The sequence below is a fragment of the Erythrolamprus reginae genome, chromosome 9, assembly GCF_031021105.1.
Source record: "Erythrolamprus reginae isolate rEryReg1 chromosome 9, rEryReg1.hap1, whole genome shotgun sequence".
Lineage (NCBI taxonomy): Eukaryota > Metazoa > Chordata > Lepidosauria > Squamata > Dipsadidae > Erythrolamprus > Erythrolamprus reginae.
Genome location: NC_091958.1, coordinates 53,918,223 through 53,942,194, shown reverse-complemented (window position 1 = coordinate 53,942,194; position 23,972 = coordinate 53,918,223). Strand labels below are relative to the sequence as shown.

General features: G+C 42.8%; 1 protein-coding gene across 4 annotated transcripts in view; it reads left to right on the top strand.

Moving 5' to 3' along the window:
• SDK1 (sidekick cell adhesion molecule 1) overlaps positions 1–23,972 on the top strand; it is a 601,127-nt gene that overhangs the window by 434,397 nt on the left and 142,758 nt on the right. For all 4 annotated transcript variants that reach the window (XM_070761314.1, XM_070761317.1, XM_070761313.1 and 1 more), the window contains exons 23-25: positions 2,853–2,962; positions 9,043–9,193; positions 12,686–12,923. In XM_070761314.1, coding sequence (XP_070617415.1) covers positions 2,853–2,962; positions 9,043–9,193; positions 12,686–12,923 — 499 coding nt within the window. The remainder of the gene's footprint in view (positions 1–2,852; positions 2,963–9,042; positions 9,194–12,685; positions 12,924–23,972) is intronic.

Here is a 23,972-nt window from a genome sequence, read left to right as displayed (position 1 = left end):
CCCCAGATCACAGGCGGCCTCTGGAGCCCCCTACGCAGGTATCTCGCCACCTGTCATCCAGCTGGCTTTTCGAGGAGGAATCTCTCCACATTCCAGACATGTCCTGAGTCAGCTCTTTCCTCCGAGACCATCCCAATAATCTCCTCTAATTACAAAAACCTGCCATTCGGTTTGAATGCTCACCGGGGACGCTTCTTCTCAGCGCTTGCCAAGGCAGCTCCGTTTGTGGCTCCAGAAGGACAACATTTGAACAAAGATAACATTCAGATGGTTGCCACTGTTCCAGTTCCTTGGATTATTTTTTTTTTCTCCCTCTCTGTGGCACTTCCCGCCGGAGACGCTGGGCTCCTTCGCTGCTCCTTTGGCACAGGCATTCAAATTCAGTTTATATTTACTTTTTTTAATTAATATTTTTATTAGTTTTTATTACATCATAAGACTCACACAACATAAAACAAGTGTTTGTGTGAATTGTGCCCACCAATGTTCCCTCTAATTTTTTTTCGGTGTGGGCGGAAAAGTATAGTGTCTGAGCGACAGTCCCTTTCGGACTGGGCGGCATAGAAGTATAAATAAATAAATAAATGAATGAATGAATGAATCATTTCTCTCTCTTTCTCTCTTCCCCTCTTGCTCTCTCTCTCTCTTGTTTTCTTTCTCTCTTTCTGTTGCTTTCTTTCTCTCTCACTCTTTCTTTCTATCTCTCTTTCTTTCTTTCTCTTCTCTTCTCTCTCTTGCTATCTCTCTTTCCCCCCTTTCTCTCTCTCTCTCTTTCTCACTTACTTTCTCTCTCCCTCTCTCTCTGTCAGCGAGGGGGCTGTGAGAGCGCTTTCTCCGAGCGCTTCGGGAACGCCTGCCCTGCCTCTACTGCAGCCCCCTTGCTGGAAGTCCGGGACGAAAGCGCTCCCAGTGAAGGGGCTGCGAGAGGGGCAGGGCGGGCATTCCCGAAGTCTGTGGAGAAAGCCCTCTCTCGCAGCCCCCTGGCTGGCAGCGCTTTCGTCCTGCAGCCGCCACTGCCGCAGGAGAAGTCGCTCCCCAAGGCAGGAGGTGGCGGAGGAGGAGAGGGGCCGGATCGGGCGGGCGGGGGGCAGGGCCGGAGGCACCGTGGGGAGGCAGGGGTGGCCGCGGCTCCCTTTCCTCCTACTGCCGTACCTCCCCACCCCCCACCCCTTGCGGGCTGGCAGGGGGATGGGGAGCGCGCGCCCATGGAAAAGGGTGTGCAGGGGTGTATTTTGGGGCGCGCGCTTGTGCACGCAGCTTACGGGGAACGCTGGTGCCCACCACCAGACAAAGATTCGTACCCCACCACCAATCAGGGTGTTTCTTGTATAAACCATTTTAACCCAAGAGCAAAATATCTATTTACATATTATAAAGTGATTCCAATTTGTTTCTTGTAGCTTGGTCTCGGATTCTACTCACCATATATCGCCTTACCTTGTCCCACCATCCCATCAGTTGTCGCAAGTCAGTTTCATTAACCGGATTCATCCTTTTATCCATAATCTCAAATTGAATGTGGTCCACCATGTACCGGTACCAATTTTGCATTGTCCATTTTGTCGCATCCTTCCAACCCAGGACTATGACCGCCTGAGCTTTCTATCGCTGCTTGTTTTATTTCTCTAAATTCTCCCATCTCATTGCTTTTGACTAATGCTGCCATTTCCTTAGTAATTATCCATCTTAGATTTAACATCCTATTAATATCCTCTTGCAGTTTTTGCCATTTATTCCTCCCGTTGTTAACTTTGTGCGGTTAGATTGAAGGGATGAAGTATTTAGGTTCCGTCTTCAGTTCTGGAGACCTCGGCTACAAAAAGAGATGGATAAAATTGAACGGGTCCAAAGAGGGGCTGCAAAAATGGTGGAAGGTCTTAAGCATAAAACTTATCAAGAAAGACTTAATGGTGGGTCAAATGAGGACCCCGATTGTTGGGGGCAAGAGGTTGACTCTCTGTAAACTGCTTAGAGAGGGCTGTAAAAGCACGGTGTAACAGTATATAAGTCTAAATTCTATTGCTACTGCTATCTTCTTTTTTTTGGAGTTCAAAATGTAAAAATTCTGTAGCAGTTCATTAATTTCATAAATGCAACACACTATAGTATTTTTATACATAGCATAAAGGCTAAAAAACAATATATGCAGTATTATCTTCGGAGAGGGGCGGCATACAAATCTAATTAAGAATGATGATGATGATGATGATGATGATGATGATGAGAAGAAGATTAAGAAGAAGAAGAAGATTAAGAAGATGAAGAAGAAGAAGAAGAAGAGGAGGAGGAAGAAGAGGAAGAAGAAGAAGAGAAGAAGAAGAAAAGAAGAAGAAGAAGAAAGAAGAAGAAGATTAAGAAGAAGAAGTAGAAGAAGATGAAGAAGAAGAAGAAAGAAGAAGAAGAAGATTAAGAAGAAGAAGAAGAGAAGAAGAAGAAGAAGAAGAAAGAAGAAGAAGATTAAGAAGAAGAAAAGAAGAAGAAGAAGAAGAAGATTAAGAAAAAGAAGAAGAAGAAGAAGAAGAAAGAAGTAGAAGATTAAGAAGAAGAAAAGAAGAAGAAGAAGAAGAAGAAGAAGAAGAAGAAGAAGAAGAAGAATCTTAATTTTATCTGTCGAAAGGATTCTGTGGCTCCCGGTGTTTTCTTTTTCCTGCCTCTTTCCAAATGGCTCTTTGCATGTTTAAGATTGCCGACCCCTGGTTATAGGATCTCCTGCATGAACAGGGGGTTGGACTAGAAGACCTCCAAAGTCCCTTCCAACTCTTTTACTCTGCTCATGTGTGTGTGTGTGTGTGTGTGTGTGTGTGTGTGTGTGTACGTGTACCCAAAATGCATAAATTCTCCCCTTTCCGCAGGTGGGCGTGATAGGAGAGGAAGAAGAGTGGATCACTTTGTGCGAAGTGGAGAAGGAGTCGAATGCTCAGTTGTTGGAGATCCCGAACCTCACACCTTACACTCATTACAGGTAATATATATATATAAAAGAAGAAGAACAGCTGGTAATTCATCGCTTGCATCTACTGGCATGTTGCCGGCAGCAGGGAGCCCCATTAGGATCCCCAAGCAGCCGGTGGGAGGGACAGTAGGAGGTTTTTTTTGGGGGGGGGGGGGAGATGCTTACTCTGACAAGCTTAAATTTGCACCTCCGAAGAGTTGGGCCTGGAATGACTCAGCTTGGTGCATTTTCGTTGCCATTCTCCGGCGAGTAAAATAATTAATCCAGGGGAGACAACAAGGTGCAGAGCAGCCTGCTAAACAGCACCGTTGAATACGTTCACACTTCCCGCCGGCTGAGAGTTTCCCTCCCCTTAAATCTCTCCTGATATAATTGATTCTGGGGCTTCTTCGCAGGTAAAACAGCCCTGAAGGTGCCTGTTTATATGACCATGGTTTCCTTTTTGTAAATGGAGCCAACGGCGTTATGAATATGATTGTAGAGTGCTCTGCTTCTTCCATCTCTCTCTCGCGTGTAGCTGAACTCAAAAGAGGTTTCAGGATTAAATCAAGATGTGGGTCAGGGACATGGCTTGGTTATTTATCTTCCTTTATTGGATTTCTGCCCTGGCTTTATAAGTAACTCAATGCAAACGTGTTTGACGCGCCTTCCTCCTCCTCTTTTCCCCAGGTAAGTTGGGCTGAAAAAAGGGAAAGCGGCCTTAGATCGTTCATCTAGAGCAGGACTAGAACTCCACATCTCCTAGCGACCGGCCCAAAGTTATCCAGCCGGCTTGCATGTCTAAAGTGGGACTACAACGCACTGTCTCCTGGCCCAAAAAATCACCCAACTGTCTTTTATATCTAAGGCAGGACTAGAACTCACTGTCTCCTGGTGATTGGCCCAAACTCACCCAACTGTCTTTTATGTCTAAGGCGGGACTAGAACTCACTGTCTCCTGGTGATTGGCCCCAAAATCGCCCAGGTGTCTTTCATGTCTAAGACAGGACTAGAACTCACTGTCTCTTGGTGATTGGTCCAAAAATCACCCAACTGTCTTTCATCTCTAAGGCGGGAATTCACTGTCTCCTGGTTAGTAGGCCAACACCTTAACCATAATACCAAACTTGCTCTCTTCATTCTCATTTGGTCTCCATATGTCAAGTCAAGTCTCAAACAACAGTGTTAAAAATGGTCAGAAAATTCTGAGAAGATTAGGTTACCAGGTGAGTGTTCGGGAGGTATTGCCATTCTCCCCTGCCGTGTCTATTTCCTGGGATTTCTGGCAAAGGTCTTGCCTAACTCTTGGAGACTGAGACTGGAGCTGGAGCATATTGTGAAGAACAAATGCTTGACCTATGAAGAATCTGCAACGTCTTATTCACTAGGAATTTTGGAAAAAGTAGACCAGGCAGATCTGAAGCACACCAACTCAAAATCATGACTGCTTTTATGCCGTGGTGCTTGAATAGCACACCGGCATACTTTTTATATAAGAAGACGTTTATATAAGTGTTGTGGTTAGCTCTGGCCCAGCTCCTGCCCCAAGGACTGTGGATGTGGGGGAGACATCCACATGCTGCAGGCCTGTTTTGCCCCCGGTGGAATCTGCTGATGAAGGCTCCTCTGACCAAGAAGACATGAGTGACAGGGAGGAGGAGAGTGTGGCAGACAGCTCAGAAGGAGATCAATTATCTCGCTCCTCCTTGGATTCAGAACAAGAGTTAATGATACAGCCACGCATGCGGAGAGCGATGCATAGGCAGCAACAACTGAGAGATTATTATCAAAGAAAATGAGGCCACCTGTGGTTGGGTGGGGCTGTGGTCATTAGTGAGGCTGCTATAAAGAGCAGCCTGTGGGTTTGGCCATTGTGGAGGATTATCTGATCGTTGTGTTTCGTGACTGCTTTACTGACTTGGACCTTTTGTGTGCTGATTTTTCCCCGCTTTGAAACTAAACCAGAGCAAAGTGTGTTTCACTTTGTGAAAGAAGAAGGGCTGTGAATTGCCTCACAGCTGCAAGCTAAGTATCACAGAACTGATAAGGGACTTGTACCAATTACCAGTTTGTTTGGAGACCAGTGCTCTTTGCTATACCAAAAGAGGGCTTGGTTTAAGTGAATTTTCATTATCAAGAACATTGTTTTGAATTTTCAAACGTGTGTGTGTCTGAAATTTGTACCTGTGAATTTTTGGGAGGATTCTACCAGAGAGCCCGACAGAACATATAAGAAATGTGCAAAAAAAAAATCATTTACCATAGGAGCTATACCAAAAATAGACAAGATTGTGGCACCATGTAAGTTTCCCTCCCCATTTTTACGTAAATTACTTTCTTAACTGCCATAGGTTCTTTTATTGCTTCCGATTCCCCCTCCCCTCAAATTAAGCCCTGACATCAAATTAAGGCCTTTAAACCTCAGCACAACGCTGGCAGATGCAATGAAAATTTCTGCCCGTGTTCCGATACCATCTAGCATCTTTTTGACAAAGACGGTTTTGAACGGATTCGGAGAATTAGGAATAAAAACAATGCCGTGCAGTGTTGCAGTTTTAATCTGTGCCTGTTTGAATACGAAACAGAAAAAATCATGCTTTGCAACGGCGTCGCGATCAAAGGGACGAGATTCAGATCAGAAGCGGGTGCCGTCAACTTTGCTATTTATTCTCTGCTTGTAATGTAAATCTTACATTACGTTATAAAAATCGTAAAGTCTAGATTTTTGAGGTTTTTGGGGCTATTTATGCTCCTGTTGTAATGTAAATTGTACCATGGAAGTCAAAAGGGCCGAAGAGAGATAGCAAGAGGCACAATAGAAAAATCGTAAATTGGAATAAATTGTTTCTGCAGTTATTTTGGATTCCCGGTGTAGTTTGGCCCAGCCGTGCGATAGAAAAGGCCTGTTAAAGATGCATTCAGTGCCGACTGGTACATAATTATTTTGATACGATCACACGGAGGCATTCTTCTGGCTTTGGAGCGTTGCTACGCTCTTCCATTGAACTAGAGTTGCACATCTGTTAAAAAAGTTGAGATTACAGGGGCACGATGGTGGCACCGAAGAGGCTAGATTAAAAAAGGGGGAAAGGAAAAAGGAAGGTGGTCAAAGCAATGGAAACTGCAGTTTAATGTTTCCAAATGTAAAATAATGCACTTGGGCAAAAGGAATCCTCAATCTGAGTATTGTATTAGCAGTTCTGTGTTAGGAAAAACTTCAGAAGAGAAGGATTTAGGGGTAGTGATTTCTGACAATCTCAAAATGGGTGAACAGTGCAGTCAGGCGGTAGGGAAAGCGAGTAGAATGCTTGGCTGCATGGCTAGAGGTATAACAAGCAGTGACAGGGAGATTGTGATCCCGCTGTATAGAGTGCTGGTGAGACCCCATTTGGAATATTGTGTCTAGTTCTGGAGACCTCACCTACAAAAAGATATTGATCAAATTGAACGGGTCCAAAGACGGGCTACAAAAATGGTGGAAGATCTTAAGCATAAAAAAGATTTAATGAACTCAATCTGTCTAGTCTAAAGGACAGAAGGAAAGGGGGGGCATGATTGAAACATGTTAAAGGGTTAAATGAGGTTCAGGAGGGAAGTGTTTTTAATAGAAAAGTGAACACAACAACAAGGGGACACAATGTGAGGTTAGTTGGGGGAAAGATCAGAAGCAATGTGAGAAAATATTATTTTACCAAAAGAGTAGTAGATGCTTGAAAGAAACTTCCAGCAGACATGGTTGGTAAATCCACAGGAATTGAAACATGCCTGGGATAAACATAGATCCACCCTAAGATAAAATACAGGAAATAGTATTAAGGGCAGACTAGATGGACCATGAGGTCCTTTTCTGCCGTCAGTCTTCTATGTTTCCATGAAAGAAAAAAAGATGGAGAACCCTCCTGTTATGCTCACTTTAAAGAAATCTGAGATTTCTGTCCGTCGTGTCAGCCCTTCAGCACTTACCGATATTCCCCCAGGTTCGTTGGCAGGAAAAGCACCAGCATCCCAAACTTTCCACGGATCGCTGTGTTGATGAATGTGCCACCTGCTCTGTATCTTTGTCTGAAATTGTGGCACAAGAACGGGGCCATTTTTTTTTCTTTTTTTAAAAAAGCTGGCAACATCCTAGACACATTGCTTGATGGAGAAAGTCATTGGAGGCCTTTGGCAAAGCTGCCTTGGATGTACCTGTTCCGCGTCCATCTGTTAAGCCATTGTAGATGGCTCTCCCGACTGAATTTCATTTGTCATGTTTGGGTTGAGCCTCCTAGAAACCATTGCACGAGCCTCGACACAACAATTGAAGAAAATACCCCATCTAGGTGAAACTGGACTTGTGGGTCCCATTAATTGTCTTTTTTAAAATTATTAATATTTTTATTGATTTTTAGAATATAAAACACACACACAACATATTACATATAACATGTGCTCAGTGATCCCACCACCAGACAATCAATCATACTTCACCACCAGCTGGGGGTATTTCTTGTATGAATCATTTATTAAACCCAAGAGTGAAATATTTCTTTACATAGAGTGATTCCAACTTGTTTCTTATAGCTTGGTCTAGGATCCTACTCGCCATATATCGTCTTACCTTGTCCCATCACCCCATCAGCTGTTGCAAATCCGGGTCCCATTAATTGTTGAAGGAGGAAGAGGAAAAAGTGAGAACTGTGGAACTGGTCATGGGCTTTCTCAGATATGCCCCTGTTTCTCCAACATTCCAGACACAATTCAAAGTGTTGGTAACAACCTATAAAACCCTACATGGTATTGGGCCAGATTACTTGTGGGATCGCTTTCTGCCACAGGTTAGGTCCCACAGTGTCGGCCTTCTCCAGGTCCCATCAACCAGACAATGTTGCTTTGCGGAGCCTATGGGAAGAGCCTTCTCTGTGGCAGCCCCGACCCTCTGGAATCAGCTCCCCCCAGAGATTCACACTACCTACACCCTCCTCGCCTTCTTAGGCACCCCTGGCCAATGAATGCTATTTATGGCTGAGGGCTGATGCATACGCTTGATTTTTAAAGTATATGGGATTTTAGGTTAGTTATTTAGTTAATTAATTGGACTTGCCATTGTACAGTGGTGCCTCTACCTAAGAACGCCTCTACTTACAAACTTTTCTAGATAAGAACCAGGTGTTCAAGATTTTTTTACCTCTTCTCAAGAACCATTTTCCACTTATAAACCTGAGCCTCTCAAACTGTAACCGGAAAAGGCAGGGAGAAGCCTCCGTGGGGTCTCCCTAGGAATCTCCTGGGAGAAAACAGGGCCGGAACAGGTGTGGAGAAGCCTCCGTGGGACCTCTCTAGGAATCTCCGGGGAGGAAACAGGGCCGGAAAAGGCAGGGAGAAGCCTCCGTGGGACCTCTCTAGGAATCTCCTGGGAGAAAACAGGGCCAGAAAAGGTGTGGAGAAGCCTCCGTGGGGCCTCTCTAGGAATCTCCTGGGAGGAAACAGGGCCGGAAAAGGCAGGGAGAAGCCTCCATGGAACCTCTCTAGGGATCTCTTGGGAGAAAACAGGGCCAGAAAAGGTGTGAAGAAGCCTCCGTGGGGCCTCTCTAGGAATCTCTTGGGAGAAAACAGGGCCAGAAAAGGTGTGGAGAAGCCTCCGTGGGGCCTCTCTAGGAATCTCCTGGGAGGAAACAGGGCCGGAAAAGGCAGGGAGAAGCCTCCGTAGAACCTATCTAGGAATCTCTTGGGAGAAAACAGGGCCAGAAAAGGCAGGGAGAAGCCTCTGTGGGGCCTCTCTAGGAATCTCCTGGGAGGAAACAGGGCCAGAAAAGGCAGGGAGAAGCCTCCGTGGGGCCTCTCTAGGAATCTCCTGAGAGGAAACAGGGCCGGAAAAGGCGGGGAGAAGCCTCCGTGAGGCCTCTCTAGGAATCTCCTTGGAGGAAACAGGGCCTCCACCCTTCCTGTGGTTTCCCCAATTGTACGCCTTATTTGCTTTTATATTGATTCCTATGGGAAAAATTGCTTCTTCTTACAAACTTTTCTACTTAAGAATCTGGTCACGGAACGAATGAAGTTCGTAAGTAGAGGTGCCACTGTAGACCTGAGCTCCCACCTTCTCAACCCTGTGTCTCTTCTCTGCCCAACAGGTTCAGGATGAAGCAGGAGAACATTGTTGGCCAAAGCCCATTCAGCCAACCTTCACGGGTCATTCAGACCCTCCAAGCACCCCCAGATGTGGCACCAGGGAGTGTGACCGTGCGTACGGCCAGTGAGACAAGCTTGTGGGTCCGCTGGGTGGTAAGTTACCAATAACTGAACTGCGTAAAAGAAATCATGGCTTCCTAAATGTTTCTCTTCGGAGAGCCTTCTCCTCGAATTGACCTCCCTATGGGTGGAATGTGAGCCCTGAGAACCCCCGAGATGTTTGAGAATACGTCAGGCACAAAGCATCAGGACCATATGCAAAGTTGCGGTTCGAAGCTTTGATGTCCAAGCCTACACAAGAATCTAGCCAATTACTTGAACAGACAAATCATTGTTAAAACAAAACACAATTAGTAAAAGAACAATTAAGTGAATGAAAATAAAAATTACTCGAAGTTATTATAAATACAAAGATACAAATAAGAATGAAATTTATTGAAAGGAATAATAATAATAATAATAATAATAATAATAATAATAATAATAATAATAATAATTTATTAGATTTGTATGCCGCCCCTCTCCGAAGACTCAGGGTGGCTCACAACAATAATAAAACAATATTACAATGAAACAAACCTAATATTAAAAAATATATAAAACCCCATCATTTAAAACCATGCAGCACACACATACCAAACATGAAATATAAAAGCCTGGGGGAGGTGTTTCCGTTCCCCCATGCCTGGTGATACAGGTGGGTCTTAAGTAACTTGCGAAAGACAAGGAGGGTGGGGGCAGTTCTAATCTCTGAGGCGAGTTGATTCCAGAGGGCCAGGGCCGCCACAGAGAAGGCTCTTCCCCTGGGGCCCGCCAAACAACATTGTTTAGTCGACAGCACCTGGAGAAGGCCAACTCTGTGGGACCTTATCGGCCACTGGGATTCGTGCGGTAGAAGGTGGTTCCGGAGGTATTTTGGTCCTATTGGGGAGCAAAGGTTGTTTTTTTAATTTTATTTATTTATTTATTTATTTTGTCAAGTACATATTGGGGTATGTAAAGATATAATAAAATTCATATACATGATACTAGTAAAAATAAAATAAAAAAAGAAACATTAGGGACAGGGGACGGAAGGCACGCTGGTGCACTTATGCACGCCCCTTACTGGCCTCTTAGGAATCGGGAGAGGTCAACAGTGGAGAGTCTAAGTGGGTAAAGTTTTGGGGGTTAGGAGATGATACTACACAGTCTGCTAGTGAGTTCCAGGCATCAACTACGGGATTACTAAAGTCGTATTTCCTGCAGCCGAGTTTTCATTTTGCATTCGACAGCAGAACAGGAAGGCGTCTTGGAATGGCCGAGCAGTCAGAAATTGGAATATTTGAATGAATTTTCATCAAGCGAGGATGGGTCAGCAGTCAAAGGCACAAGATAAATTCATTTATCAAGGGCCGTGCCATTTATCACCCGGTTCCCGAGTTAATCACTCAGCTCTCTAATCTATCACGGAGATATAACCTCCGCCTTCACTCCTGTTTCTACTGTGAAAACCATTTTCTTCAGAGTTAAAAACTTTTTTTTTATGAAACTCAACCGAAAGCATCATCTCTGCGTGGCCGAGAATTCATTTTCATTTCCATTTAGAGTGACATTGCCTTAGTAAACAAAGAGGCAACATATGGTGGAGTCCCATTACGTTGCCTTGGAAATGTCTTGCTATGATTTTAGTAGTTGGCCTGTTAGTATATGAGCCCTGCATAGGGAAAAGGTCAGGATCTGATTTATACCTGACCAGATGGAGATAAGAAAGAGGGAGGAAATTGCAGATAGGGAATTAAATACAGGGGAGGCAGGTGGGAACTCAGTTACTGGTGTCATCTAACACAGTGATTTTCAACCTTTTTTGAGCTGCGGCACATTTTTTACATATACAAAATCACGGGGCACATTGAGCGGGGCGGGAATGGGGGGGGGCTAAAAAAAGTTTCGACAAAAAAATTCTCTCTCTTTCTCTTCCTTCCTTTCGCTCTATTTCTCTCCCTCTTTCTCTCCCTTCCTTCATCTCTCTCTCCATCCCTCTTTCTTTCTCTCTTCCTTCCTTCCTCTCTTTTTTGCTCTCTTTCTCTCTCCCTCCTTCCCTCCCTCTCTTTCTTTCTCTCTATCTCTTTCTTTCTCTCTCTTTCTCTCTTGCTTTCTTTCTCTCTCCTCTCTCTCTCGCTTTCTTTCTCTCTCTTTCTCTTTCTCTCTTGCTTTCTTTCTCTCTCTCTCTCTTGCTTTCTTTCTCTCTCTCTCTTGCTTTCTTTCTCTCTCTTTCTCTTTCTCTCTTGCTTTCTTTCTCTCTCCTCTCTCTCTCTTGCTTTCTTTCTCTCTCTCTCTTGCTTTCTTTCGCTCTCCCTCTTTCTCTCTCTTGCTGAGCTTCGCAGCACACCTGACCATGTCTTGCCGCACACTAGTGTGCCACGGCACACTGGTTGAAAAACACTGATCTAACAGGTAATGACAAAAGAAAAGAAAAAAAAGGACTTGGGCATCCTCCATCCCCATCATTTCTAGAAGTATAATGGGAGGCAGAGCAAACAGAACTGGATGGAGGAGTTAAGTGTGTCACCTGCTTAGAATCCTTCCATTGCCGCAAACGATCCAACCCCTCTTGAATTCTGTTGATTCTTATCTGGTGCCAATTTAGCATTGAACTTTGACTAGATTCTTTAAAAAAAAAAATCTTTATTAAATATATACTGCTCCAAAAAATAAAGGGAACACTCCAAGAACACGTCCTAGATCTGAAGGAATGAAATATTCTCGTTGAATACTTTGTTCTGTACAAAGTAGAATGTGCACAACAGCAGCTGAAATTGATTGTCAATCAGTGTTGCTTCCTACGTGGACAGCTTGATTTCATAAAAATTTGATTTACAAAACATTTAACACATGTGCCAACCATCCTGTTGACTATCATTTCCTATAAGTCAGTGTTTCCCAACCTTGGCAACTTGAAGATATCTGGACTTCAACTCCCAGAATTCGCCAGCCAGCATTTTTTGGCTGGGGAATTCTGGGTGTTGAAGTCCAAATATCTTCAAGTGGCCAAGGTTGGGAAACACTGCTATAAGTAACTTAGGTTTGTACACAGTATATATTCATTTTATAGTCAAATATTCATAGCCGCTCCGAGTCTATGGAGAGGGGCGGCATACAAATCTAATAAATTATTATTATTATTATTATTATTATTATTATTATTATTATTATTATTATCCTCCAACAAATCCACCATCATCATCTTGCAGAGAAGGAAGCCTCTCTCTCTCTCTCTCTCTCTCTCTCTCTCTCTCTCTCTCTCACACACACACACACACACACACACACAAGTTCCTTGTGTATTCTCCAGGTCATTAAAGCACCCCATTAACCACGGGAATAAGTTTCTCATTTTGTTCATCATCTGCTGCTGACAAAAGTCACTGCAGATCCCAGCAAATCTCCCCCGAATGCCGGTGTGTGTGTGTGTACCAAAACCTCTTTTGGTACACACAGATGGAATCAAGGAGAGATGGTCCTTCAAAAAGCATCCAGCAGGTAGAGGATTAAGTGACCTGATCCTCACTTATTTTTTTTTCTTCTTCTTCTGATCCCACTCAGCCTCTTCCTGATGCGCAATACAATGGGAACCCAGAGTCCGTGGGTTACAGGATCAAGTACTGGTGTGTGGACATGCAGTGTCCTGCCCTGGCTAAGGTCATCAGCGACCGACTGGAGACGGAAGTCACCATCGAGGATCTTCAGGAGTGGACTGAGTATGAATTGCAGATCCAAGCCTTTAATGCCATTGGGTCGGGACCCTGGAGTGAGGTGGTGCGAGGCCGAACGCGAGAATCAGGTAAGCAGCATCGCTTGTTGCTCCAAACTTGACTGTAAAAAATATGACTTTAGCAACCGAGTTGTCGAAGCGTGGAACACATTACTGGACTCCATGGTGTCAACCCCCAACATTTTTCCCTTAGACTATCCATGGCTGACATCTCCAGATTCCTAAGAGGTCACTAAGGGGCGTACATAAGCACACTAGAGTGCCTTCCATCCCCTATCCAATTGTCTCTCCTATATATTTTATATCTTTTCTTCCATTCATATATCTTATCCTCTTTTCTTCATTGACATATTCTATTTTCATATCTCTTCTTCTATCCTTTCCTTGATATATATTACTACATGTTTATTCTCTCCAACCTTCATTTTGTATTGGACTAAATAATCTGTATAGTCTGGAGGACAGAAGGAAAAGGGGGGACATGATCGAAACATTTAAATATGTTAAAGGGTTAAATAAGGTTCAGGAGGGAAGTGTTTTTAATTGGAAAGTGAACACAAGAACAAGGGGACACAATCTGAGGTTAGTTGGGGGAATGATCAAAGGCAACATGAGAAAATATTATTTTACTGAAAGAGTAGTAGATCCTTGGAACAAACTTCCAGCAGACGTGGTTGGTAAATGCACAGTAACTGAATTTAAACATGCCTGGGATAAACATATATCCATTGTAAGATAAAATACAGGAAATAGTATAAGGGCAGACTAGATGGACCAGGAGGTCTTTTTCTGCCATCAGTCTTCTATGTTTCTATGTTTGTATAAATAAATAAATAGATAGATAGGTAGGTAGGTAGGTAGGTAGGTAGGTAGATGTTTCTTTTCAAGCATTTCCTTTGGCTTGGGATTGTGATGGAGTAGATTCATACCCGGAAGGCATTTTTACACCAGTCCGATTGTGTCAGGTTCATAACCAAGAATGACATCTGTCTGTTCTTCCAAGCCGAGTTCTTTATTGTTCCATACCTATAGACAGAATCTTGCCAGACCGAAATCTCTACTATCTGCATCTATGAGGGTCGCCCAGAAACTAATGCACCACATTTTTTTTCTCAGCCTATAGTAATGGTACGAATGTGAAACTTTAGAGACACATTATTTGAATGGTAAGGAGTGCGTGTGTAAATTTTGCGTTTCTTCGGATAGATAACGTAGCTGCTGCAGTGTTTCGAAATGGCATCTGTAAGTGATGTATGTTACCAGTGGCGTGGCGTCATTGAATTTCTCACTGTGGAAAAAGAAACTGTTGGGAACATTCACCAACATTTGTGTACAGTTTATGGAGAATCTGCAGTTGACAGAAGTACGGTTAGCCACCAAGCACAGAGAGTGAGGACAATAGAGGTGATTTGCAGAGTGCAGAAATGGTTTCGTGAGCAGAACAAGGAGTGGTACCGACAGGGCCTACACACCCTTGTGTCTTTCTGGAGGAAGGCCATAGAATGGGATGGAGATTACGTGGAAAAATAGGGTGTGTAGAAGAAACATCATTCTTTCTTGTGTGTAAGTTTCATTGTGTTCAATAAATAATTGGTTTTTTTTATTTTTTCATCATTATTTTTTTTATTTTTTTTCTCCAACACAACATTAAAAACAATACATAGTTTCCAACACAAAATCAAGCTTATTGTCAAACATATACATTTTTTTTCTTTACCAAATAAATAATTGTTGAAGAAAAATGTGGTGCATTGCTTTCTGGGCGACCCTCGTACAATATCCTCTGGGCACTATTTAAGGAGGGGCTGTCTTCACCCTCTTTTTCTCGCATGTGATCTTTGGCCTCTGATTGGCCTCTTCCTCCTCTGGAATCCACCCTTTCCCTCTTGAGGATCCACTTCCATACGACATCCCATCACAGATTCATGCAGTCCAACTTTGCCAAGCGGATCGATTTTTTTATTTTTTTTATTTATTTATTTTGTCCAATACACAATGAGGGTTTTAGTGGGTATATATCTATATACACATAGTAAAATACATGATGAAGGTTATAGAGGAGATACTCATAGTAAAATATATCTAAGAAAGAATAGAAAAGAAGGTATAGTAATAGAACATATCAATGCAAGAATAGAAGAAGAGATATGTTAAATATGTTAAAGGGTTAAATAAGGTTCAGGAGGGAAGTGTTTTTTAATAGGAAAGTCTTGTCTTTCGCAAATTACTTAAGACTCACCTTTGTCGCCAGGCATGGGGGAGTTAAGTTATCCTTTCCCCCTAGGCTACTACAAGTTATGCATGGTATGTTTGTGTGTATGTTTGGTTTTTTATAATAAGGGTTTTTTAGTTGTTTTTATTAATTGGATTGTTCATGTTGTTCTACCACTGTTGTTAGCTGCCCCGAGTCTGCGGAGAGGGGCGGCATACAAATCCAATAAATAATAATAATAATAATAATAAAGTGAACACAAGAACAAGGGGACACAATCTGAAGTTAGTTGGGGGAAAGATCAAAAGCAACATGAGAAAATATTATTTCACTGAAAGAGTAGTAGATCCTTGGAACAAACTACCAGCAGACGTGGTTGGTAAATGCACAGTAACTGAATTTAAACATGCCTGGGATAAACATAGATCCATGTAAGATAAAATACAGGAAATGGTATAAGGGCAGACTAGATGGACCATGAGGTCTTTTTCTGCCGTCAGTCTTCTATGTTTCTATGTTTCTATATAGGAACAGAAGAAAGGTATAGGAGATATAGGAGAGCAATAGGACAGGGGACGGAAGGCACTCTGGTGCACTTGTCCTCGATTCTCAGCTGAGCAGGTTCAGCGGGATCTACAGCCATAAGAAAGGCACCATCAGAGCAGCAAACCGAAGTAGGCAGGCCAGCTCATGAACTTTGGCAGGAGGTAGTTATTAAGCTGTTACCTAGATAACTTCTAACAAGGCTTCTTCCTTGACTCCCGTCCCATATGTGTAATTTACCTTTCTCCTGTGGGTGAATAATTGAGCGCACTGACCTTTCTGGAATTAAGTATTCAACAGTGAGAGTAAATCACGCACTGGATAACCTGCCCAATGAGTAGGGGTTGCATTTGCAATTTGTCTCCATAATCATGCAGGGCCTTCCCGGTTGCCGCCATGTCTAAGGTTGAATCTCATTTATCACTGAAAATGGGACTCGCCCTTTCGTTCCTCCTTTTTTTCTTTTCGCAATGAAATGGCTGGCATCTTCCGATTTGCATGTTTTCATTAATGGCAATGGAGGGAGAGATCAATTAAACCCAAAGAGAACCATGGAGGGTGCTTCTCTCTTGAGCAAAAGTGGTTGAGATGGGGTCAGGTAAGGAGGATTGACCCGTTGATGCGTTGCGCAAAGCCATCCAGGGGGTTTACAACAAACACTGATGATGCTCGCCCATCGTGTTCGAAAAGGACCTTGACATCTAGCAGGTTATTTATTTATTTTTATTTATTGGATTTGTATGCCGCCCCTCTCCGTAGACTCAGGGCGGCTAACAACAGTGGTAAAAACAACATGTGACAATCCAATACTAAAACAGCTAAAAACCCTTATTTTAAAACCAATCATACATGCAAACATACCATACATAAATTGTAGAGGTCTAGGGGGAAAAGGAATCTCAATTCCCGCATGCCTGACGGCAGAGATGGGTTTTAAGCAGTTTACGAAAGGCAAGATGGGTGGGGGCAATTCTAATCTCTGGGGGGAGTTGGTTCCAGAGGGCCAAGGCCGCCACAGAGAAGGCTGTTCCCCTGGGTCCCGCCAAATGACATTGTTTAGTTGATGGGACCCGGAGAAGACCCACTCTGTGGGACCTAATTGGTCACTGGGATTCATGCGGCAGAAGGCGGTCCCTGAGATAACCTGGCCCGGTGCCATGAAGGGCTTTATAGGTCATAACCAACACTTTGAATTGTGACCGGAAACTGATTGGCAACCAATGCAGACTGCGGAGTGTTGGTGTGACATGGGCATATTTGGGAAAGCCCATGACTGCTCTCGCAGCTGCATTCTGCACGATCTGAAGTTTCCGAACACTTTTCAGATGTAGCCCCATGTAGAGAGCGTTGCAGTAGTCAAGCCTCGAGGTGATGAGGGCATGAGTGACTGTGAGCAGTGACTCCCGGTCCAGATAGGGCCGCAACTGGTGCACCAGGCGAACCTGGGCAAACGCCCCCCCTTCGCCACAGCCGAAAGGTGTTTCTCTAATGTGAGCTGTGGATCGAGGAGGACGCCCAAGTTGCGGACCTTCTCTGAGGCGGTTAGTAATTCCGCCCCCCGGGTAATGGATGGACAGATGGAATTGTCCTTCGGAGGCAAAACCCACAGCCATTCCATCTTATCAGGGTTGAGTTTGAGTCTGTTGACACCCATCCAGACCCCAACAGCCTCCAGGCACCGACACATCATTTCCACTGCTTCACTGACTGGACAAGGGGTGGAGATGTAAAGCTGGGTATCATCTGCATATTGATGATACCTCACCCCATGCCCTTGGATGATCTCACCCAGATTGTTGTGGGCTATTTACGATGTATCTACAGGTGTCTGGTAAGGCCTATACAGTCACAAAATGTTCTGCCGCATGTTTGGCACATATGTGTGGGCACCATTGTCGCAGTATTTGTAGCTCTGGCTTTGCGGAGTGCTCGCTTCTCTTCTGCTACGTTTTTTCCCCTGTTTTTTTTCTCACTTCGCCAGTACTAAAACCGTCATTTCCTTTATGGAAACTTAAGGCCTCTTTCAGTGTTTTGATTACTTTAAACCAAAACATAGCCGACCGCAAGAAATACAACAGCCGCTCGTTTCCACAAAACATTTTTTTCTTTTTAAAATTTAATTTTAGTTAAATACAACTACACAAAACAACACAAAGATATTTAAAAAACAAACATTATTTGGATGGAATTACAGCATATCCTATAGAAAAAAACAGTGCCAACTATGTTGACATTCTATTATAGCTCTATTAAATTTATTATATACACCAGCTTTGAAATGATACACATCTTAAATCATAGGAGTCATCTTGTACTTTTATATTAACAATAAATTCTATTACCGGGCAGAAACTTTGTCAATTAGGTATTGTACATTAATTATGGTGTTTCCCCTTTTCTGGATCTTCTTCTGTCTAAGTTAGGGATCCTAATTTATCACTTGCAGTGATTCACTTAACAACCAAGGCGAGAAAACTCACTTAACAAAATGTCTCACTTAACACCACAGAAATTTCGGGGTTGGGTTTTCACAGTAAGGCAGTGGGATGCAATTTAGCTAAACATCAAAGCAATGGAAACTGCAGTTTAATGTTTCCAAATGTAAAATAATGCACTTGGGGAAAAGGAATCCTCAATCTGAGTATCGTATTGACAGTTCTGTGCTAGCAAAAATTTCAGAAGAGAAGGATTGAGGGGTAGTGATTTCTGACAGTCTCCAAATGGGTGAATAGTCCGGTCAGGCAGTAGGGAAAGTGAGTAGAATGCTTGGCTGCATAGCTAGAGGTATCACAAGCAGGAAGAGGGAGATTGTGATCCCGCTGTATAGAGCGCTGGTGAGACCCCATTTGGAATAATACTGTGTCCAGTTCTGGAGACCTCACTTACAAAAAGATATGGATCAAATTGAACGGGTCCAAAGACGGGCTATAAAAATGGTGGAAGGTCTTAAGCATAAAACGTATCAGGAAAGACTTCATGGACTCCATCTGTAGAGTCTGGAGGATAGAAGGGAAAGGGGGGACACGATGGAAATATTTAAATATGTTAAAGGGTTAAATAAGGTTCAGGAGGGAAGTGTTTTTAATAGGAAAGTGAACCCAAGAACAAGAGGGCACCATCTGAGGTTAGTTGGGGGAAAAGATCAGAAGCAACGTGAGAAAATATTATTTGACGGAAAGAATAGTAGATGCTTGGAACAAACTTCCAGCAGACCTGGTTGGTAAATCCACAGGAACTGAATTTAAACATGCCTGGGCTAAACATAGATCCATCATAAGATAAAATACTGGAAATAGTATAAGGGCAGACTAGATGGACCAGTAGGTCTTTTTCTGCCGTCGATCTTCTATGTTTCTATCTCTCGAAAGACCCACCTAGGTTTATTCGGAAGTTAACCGTACAGAATTCCGAAGGGCTTAACCCTTGTAGAAATGAAATGATTCCATCTCTAAGAAACTTTTTTAATGAAAAGGTCAACTTTCCTTGGGAGGAAATATGCTGCCCACAAAGGCAAGCTTACAAGAACTCCAAAGAAGTAGCTACTGACAGACAATGCTGGCGAAATTGCATCCGTTGGGCCTCGAAGAGTCAGAAGCAATTGGAGAGCCGAAAGACAACAGCGGCTTGGATGACAAGTCGCTTCTTTAACACCAAAACCTGGCCGTTTTTTTTTTTTCATTTCGCCCCCTCTCCCCTCCCTCCCACGAGAAGTCATTCATAACAGAGTATTTCTCTTTTGTGAAGATCTGTAGATAAATCCGAGGCAGCCTGCCAAAAACACCGGTGTCTCTTGGCAATCTACAGTCCTTTAACATAATTATATTCTTGCCGGAGATAAATGTAGAAGAGGAATGTAAGAAAAAAGAAAAAGAAAAAATTCAACTTGAGGAACAAAAAGAGAGAAACATAGAAACATACAACATTGACAGCAGAAAAAGACCTCCTGGTCCATCTAGTCTGCCCTTATACTATTTCCTGTTTATTATCTTAGGATGGATATATGTTTATCCCAGGCATGTTTAAATTCACTTACTATGGATTTGCCAACCACGTCTGCTGGGAGTTTGTTCCAAGCATCAACTGCTCTTTTAGTAAAATCATATTTTCTCTACAGTCCTTTAACATAATTATATTCTTGCCGGAGATAAATGTAGGAGCAGAGGAATGTAACAAAAAATGAAAAGAAAAATTTCAACCCGAGGAACGAAAAGAGAGAAACATAGAAACATACAACATTGACGGCAGAAAAAGACCTCCTGGTCCATCTAGTCTGCCCTTATACTATTTTCTTTTTATTATCTTAGGATGGATATATGTTTATCCCAGGCATGTTTAAATTCAGTCACTGTGGATTTGCCAACCACGTTTGCTGGGAGTTTGTTCCAAGCATCCACTGCTCTTTTAGTAAAATCATATTTTCTCACGTTGCTTCTGATCTTTCTCCCACCTGACCTCAGATTGTGCCCCCTTGTTCTTGGGTTCACTTTCCTATTAAAAACACTTCCCTCCTGAACCTTATTTAACCCTTTAACATATTTAAATGTTTCGATCGTGTCCCCTCTTTCCCTTCTGTCCTCCAGACTAGACAGATGGAGTCCATGAAGTCTTTCCTGATAAGTTTTATGCTTAAGACCTTCCACCATTTTTGTAGCCTGTCTTTGGACTCATTCAATTTGATCCATATCTCTTTGTAGGTGAGGTCTCCAGAACTGGACACAATATTCCAAATGGGGTCTCACCAGCGTTCTATACAGCGGGATCACAATCTCCCTCTCCCTGCTTGTTATACCTCTAGCTATGCAGCCAAGCATTCTACTCGCTTTCCCTACCGCCTGACCACACTGTTCGCCCATTTTGAGACTTTTGGAAATCACGGCCCCTAAATCCTTTTCTTCTGAGAGAGGGAATGGGAGAGGGGCAGACTTAATGGACCATGAGGTCTTTTTCTGCTGTCAATCTTCTATGTTTCTAGGGGGCAAGAATTTTCTTTTGATAGCCCAACAAATTGGTGATGCAGAAACTGTTGCAGAGGTGACTTGATCAACCTGGAGCCTCATAAACAGGGTGGCTGGGGCTCCAGAGTGTACCTGTGTGCATATGTGTGCATTTCTTGTGCATACCCTTGTGTGACTCAGGTACGGAGTTAAAAGTGACAGATGGTGAGGTTTTGACAGATCTGAAATGTTGTGCATGGTATTGATGAAGAAGGAAGGAGACTTGACACCAACTGTCATTGATGCCTCCTCTCACCCCACACACTCTGTTCTATCCTTGAGGATGACATCTTCCTCTTCAATAGCTACTGGCTATTATTCCATGTTTGATTGACAGAGAAGAAGCATCATTGTCTGGAGTCTTTCTACAAGCAGTCCGGGACTCTTTAAATGTGAAATATCGTTTCTCCTCTAAATATTAGATGGCTCAGACTCACAAAAAATCAGGATCATGCATTTAGCTCCAGTTAAGCTGATTTATTGTTCATTCTTACATGAAACATATCAATGAAAGAATGGAAGAAGAGATATAGGAATAGAAGAAAGGTAGAGGAGATATAGGAGAGCAATAGGACAGGGGACGGTAGGCACTCTAGTGCACTTGTACTCGCCCCTTACTGACCTCTTAGGAATCTGGATAGGTCCACCATGGATAATCTAATGTAGAAACTTAATAATAATAATAATAATAATAATAATAATAATAATAATAATAATAGTAATAATAATAATAATAATTATTATTATTATTATAATTATAAGTGGAATACTCAAAAAGGAGACAGAAGGACTAATACTGGCGGCACAAGAACAGGCCATTAGAACAAATGCTGCCAAAGACAGAATTGAAAAATCAACAGACGATCCAAAGTGCAGACTCTGTAAAGAAACAGATGACACAATCAATCACATACTCAGCTGCTGCAAAAAGATCGCACAGACTGACTACAAGCATAGACATGATGCTGTGGCACAGATGATCCACTGGAACTTGTGCCGGAACGACCATTTACCAGTGGCAAAGAACTGGTGGGATCATAAGCCCGAAAAAGTGGTCGAAAATGAGCAAGCAAAACTACTGTGGGACTTCCGACTGACCGAATTCTGAAGCATAACACACCAGACATTGTGATCGTGGAGAAAAAGAAAGTATGGATCATCGACATCGCAATCCCAGGAGACAACAGAATTGAGGAGAAGCAGCTAGAGAAATTAGTGAAATACGAAGATCTAAAAATCGAGCTGCAATGACTCTGGCATAAGCCACTGAAAGTGGTCCCAGTGGTACTTGGCACGCTGGGCGCAGGGCCAAAGGATCTCAGCGGACATTTGAAAACCATCGGAATTGGCAAAATCTCCACCTGTCAATTGCAAAAGGCCGCTTGACTGGGATCGGCAAACATAATTCGCCGCTACATCACTCAGTCTTAGGTGCTTGGGAAGCGCCCGACTGGGGATGAAATACGAAATCCAGCATAGTGATCTCGTTTGCTGTGTTGCACTGTTATAACAATAGTAGTAGTAGTAGTAGTAGTAGTAGTAGTAGTAGTAGTAGTAATAATAGTAGTAATAATAATAATAATAATAATAATAATAATAATAATAATAATAATAATGAACAGAAACTGTGCCTTCTAAACATCACTGTGCGCACACAGACAGTGGAATGCTGGGGAGAGATCTAAGCAACACACAAAGAAATAAAACCCTCATCCGAGACACTTACAACACCCTGAAAATCTAATTGTGTTAACCAAACAGAGTTAACACCTTTCCAAACGGTGCTCAGAGGCATAAGAATGGAGAGGCAATTGAGAGGGAAGATGTGGGATTTCTGCCCATCGCGGGGAGGTTAGTGACAGTAATTTTATTACAACCTTTAAATTAAAGCCATCACACTGAAAAGGGGATGCATTGTTTCCTTCCCTTCTTTTTGCCCCTAACGTTATTTTTTTTCATTTGAAGCATTCGACAGGATATGTTTCCATAGCAAATATTGAGGGCTGGACTTAATTGGATAGCTTCTGGCTTTCTAAACAGGATTAGGCGAGATGAGATGGACTTTCATCCAATATTGCTGTAGGTCATTGAATCACCTCTGTCGAAAATGAAGAGTTCGGTGTCTCGCTCCTCTAGTGGAAAAGATCTCCGCTGGTCACTTACAGGACCGCAACGTCCCAATCTTGTCTCTTGCTTTTATTTGAGCTAAATCGGCCTGAAATTGGAGTCTCCGTGGCTTTTGCAACAGTTTGAGACTTGGCTTCAACTGTTTATTAGCTTCAGGGTGTTTCAAGACATTATCTTCCATATGAAACTATGGTATCAGCCTACTACAGTGGTCACCAAAGATCCTGCTTTGTGTCCCATAGAATGCAGCTGCGAGAGCAATCATGGGCTTTCCAAGGTGTCAACATCAATTTCCAGTCACAATTCAAAGTGTTGGTCATCACCTATAAAGCCCTTCATGGCATCAGACCAGATTATCTCCGGGACCGCCTTCTGCCGCACGAATCCCAGCGACCGGTTAGGTCCCACAGAGTTGGCCTTCTCCAGGTCCCGTCGACTAAGCAATGTCGTTTGGCGGGACCCAGGAGAAGAGCCTTCTCTGTGGTGGCCCCGACCCTCTGGAACCAGCTCCCCCCAGATATCAGAGTTGCCCCCTCTCTCCTTGCCTTTCGCACGCTCCTTAAAACCCACCTCTGTCGTCAGGCATGGCGGAATTGAAATTTCTCTTCCCCCTAGGCTTATAAAATTTATACATGGTATGCTTGTATGTATGAGTGGGTTTTTAAATTGGGGTTTTTTAGATTGTTTTTAATATTAGATTTGTTCACATTGTCTTTTTATATTTATTTATATTTATTTATTTATTATTTAGATTTGTATGCCGCCCCTCTCCGAGGACTCGGGGCGGCTCACAGCAGAGAAAAACAAATCATAAATAATCTGAATACATTTAAAACATTTAAGATTTAAAAAGAAAACCCCATATAGTACATACATATTGTTATTAGCCGCCCCGAGTCTTCGGAGAGGGGCGGCATACAAATCTAAATAATAATAATAATAATAATAATAATAATAATAATAATAATAATAATAATAACCACAAGAGCTCCATTTAGATGAGATTACAAATAGAGCATCATCCTGTGCAATGTTCGTTGAAGAGAATATTTGTAGCTCAGGGTTGGACTGTGCTCTGTGAGCTCAGTGGATTGATCGCAGATGTTTCATTGTCCAACTAGCTAATGTCATCAGTGCCAGAAGAGAGTGGTGTTTGCTCTCTGTGGTTGCGTATCTGGCTCCTGGGGGCTTTTGTCTCCAATGACTCTGTCTTGTAACATAGAAGCATCCTATCTTAAATGA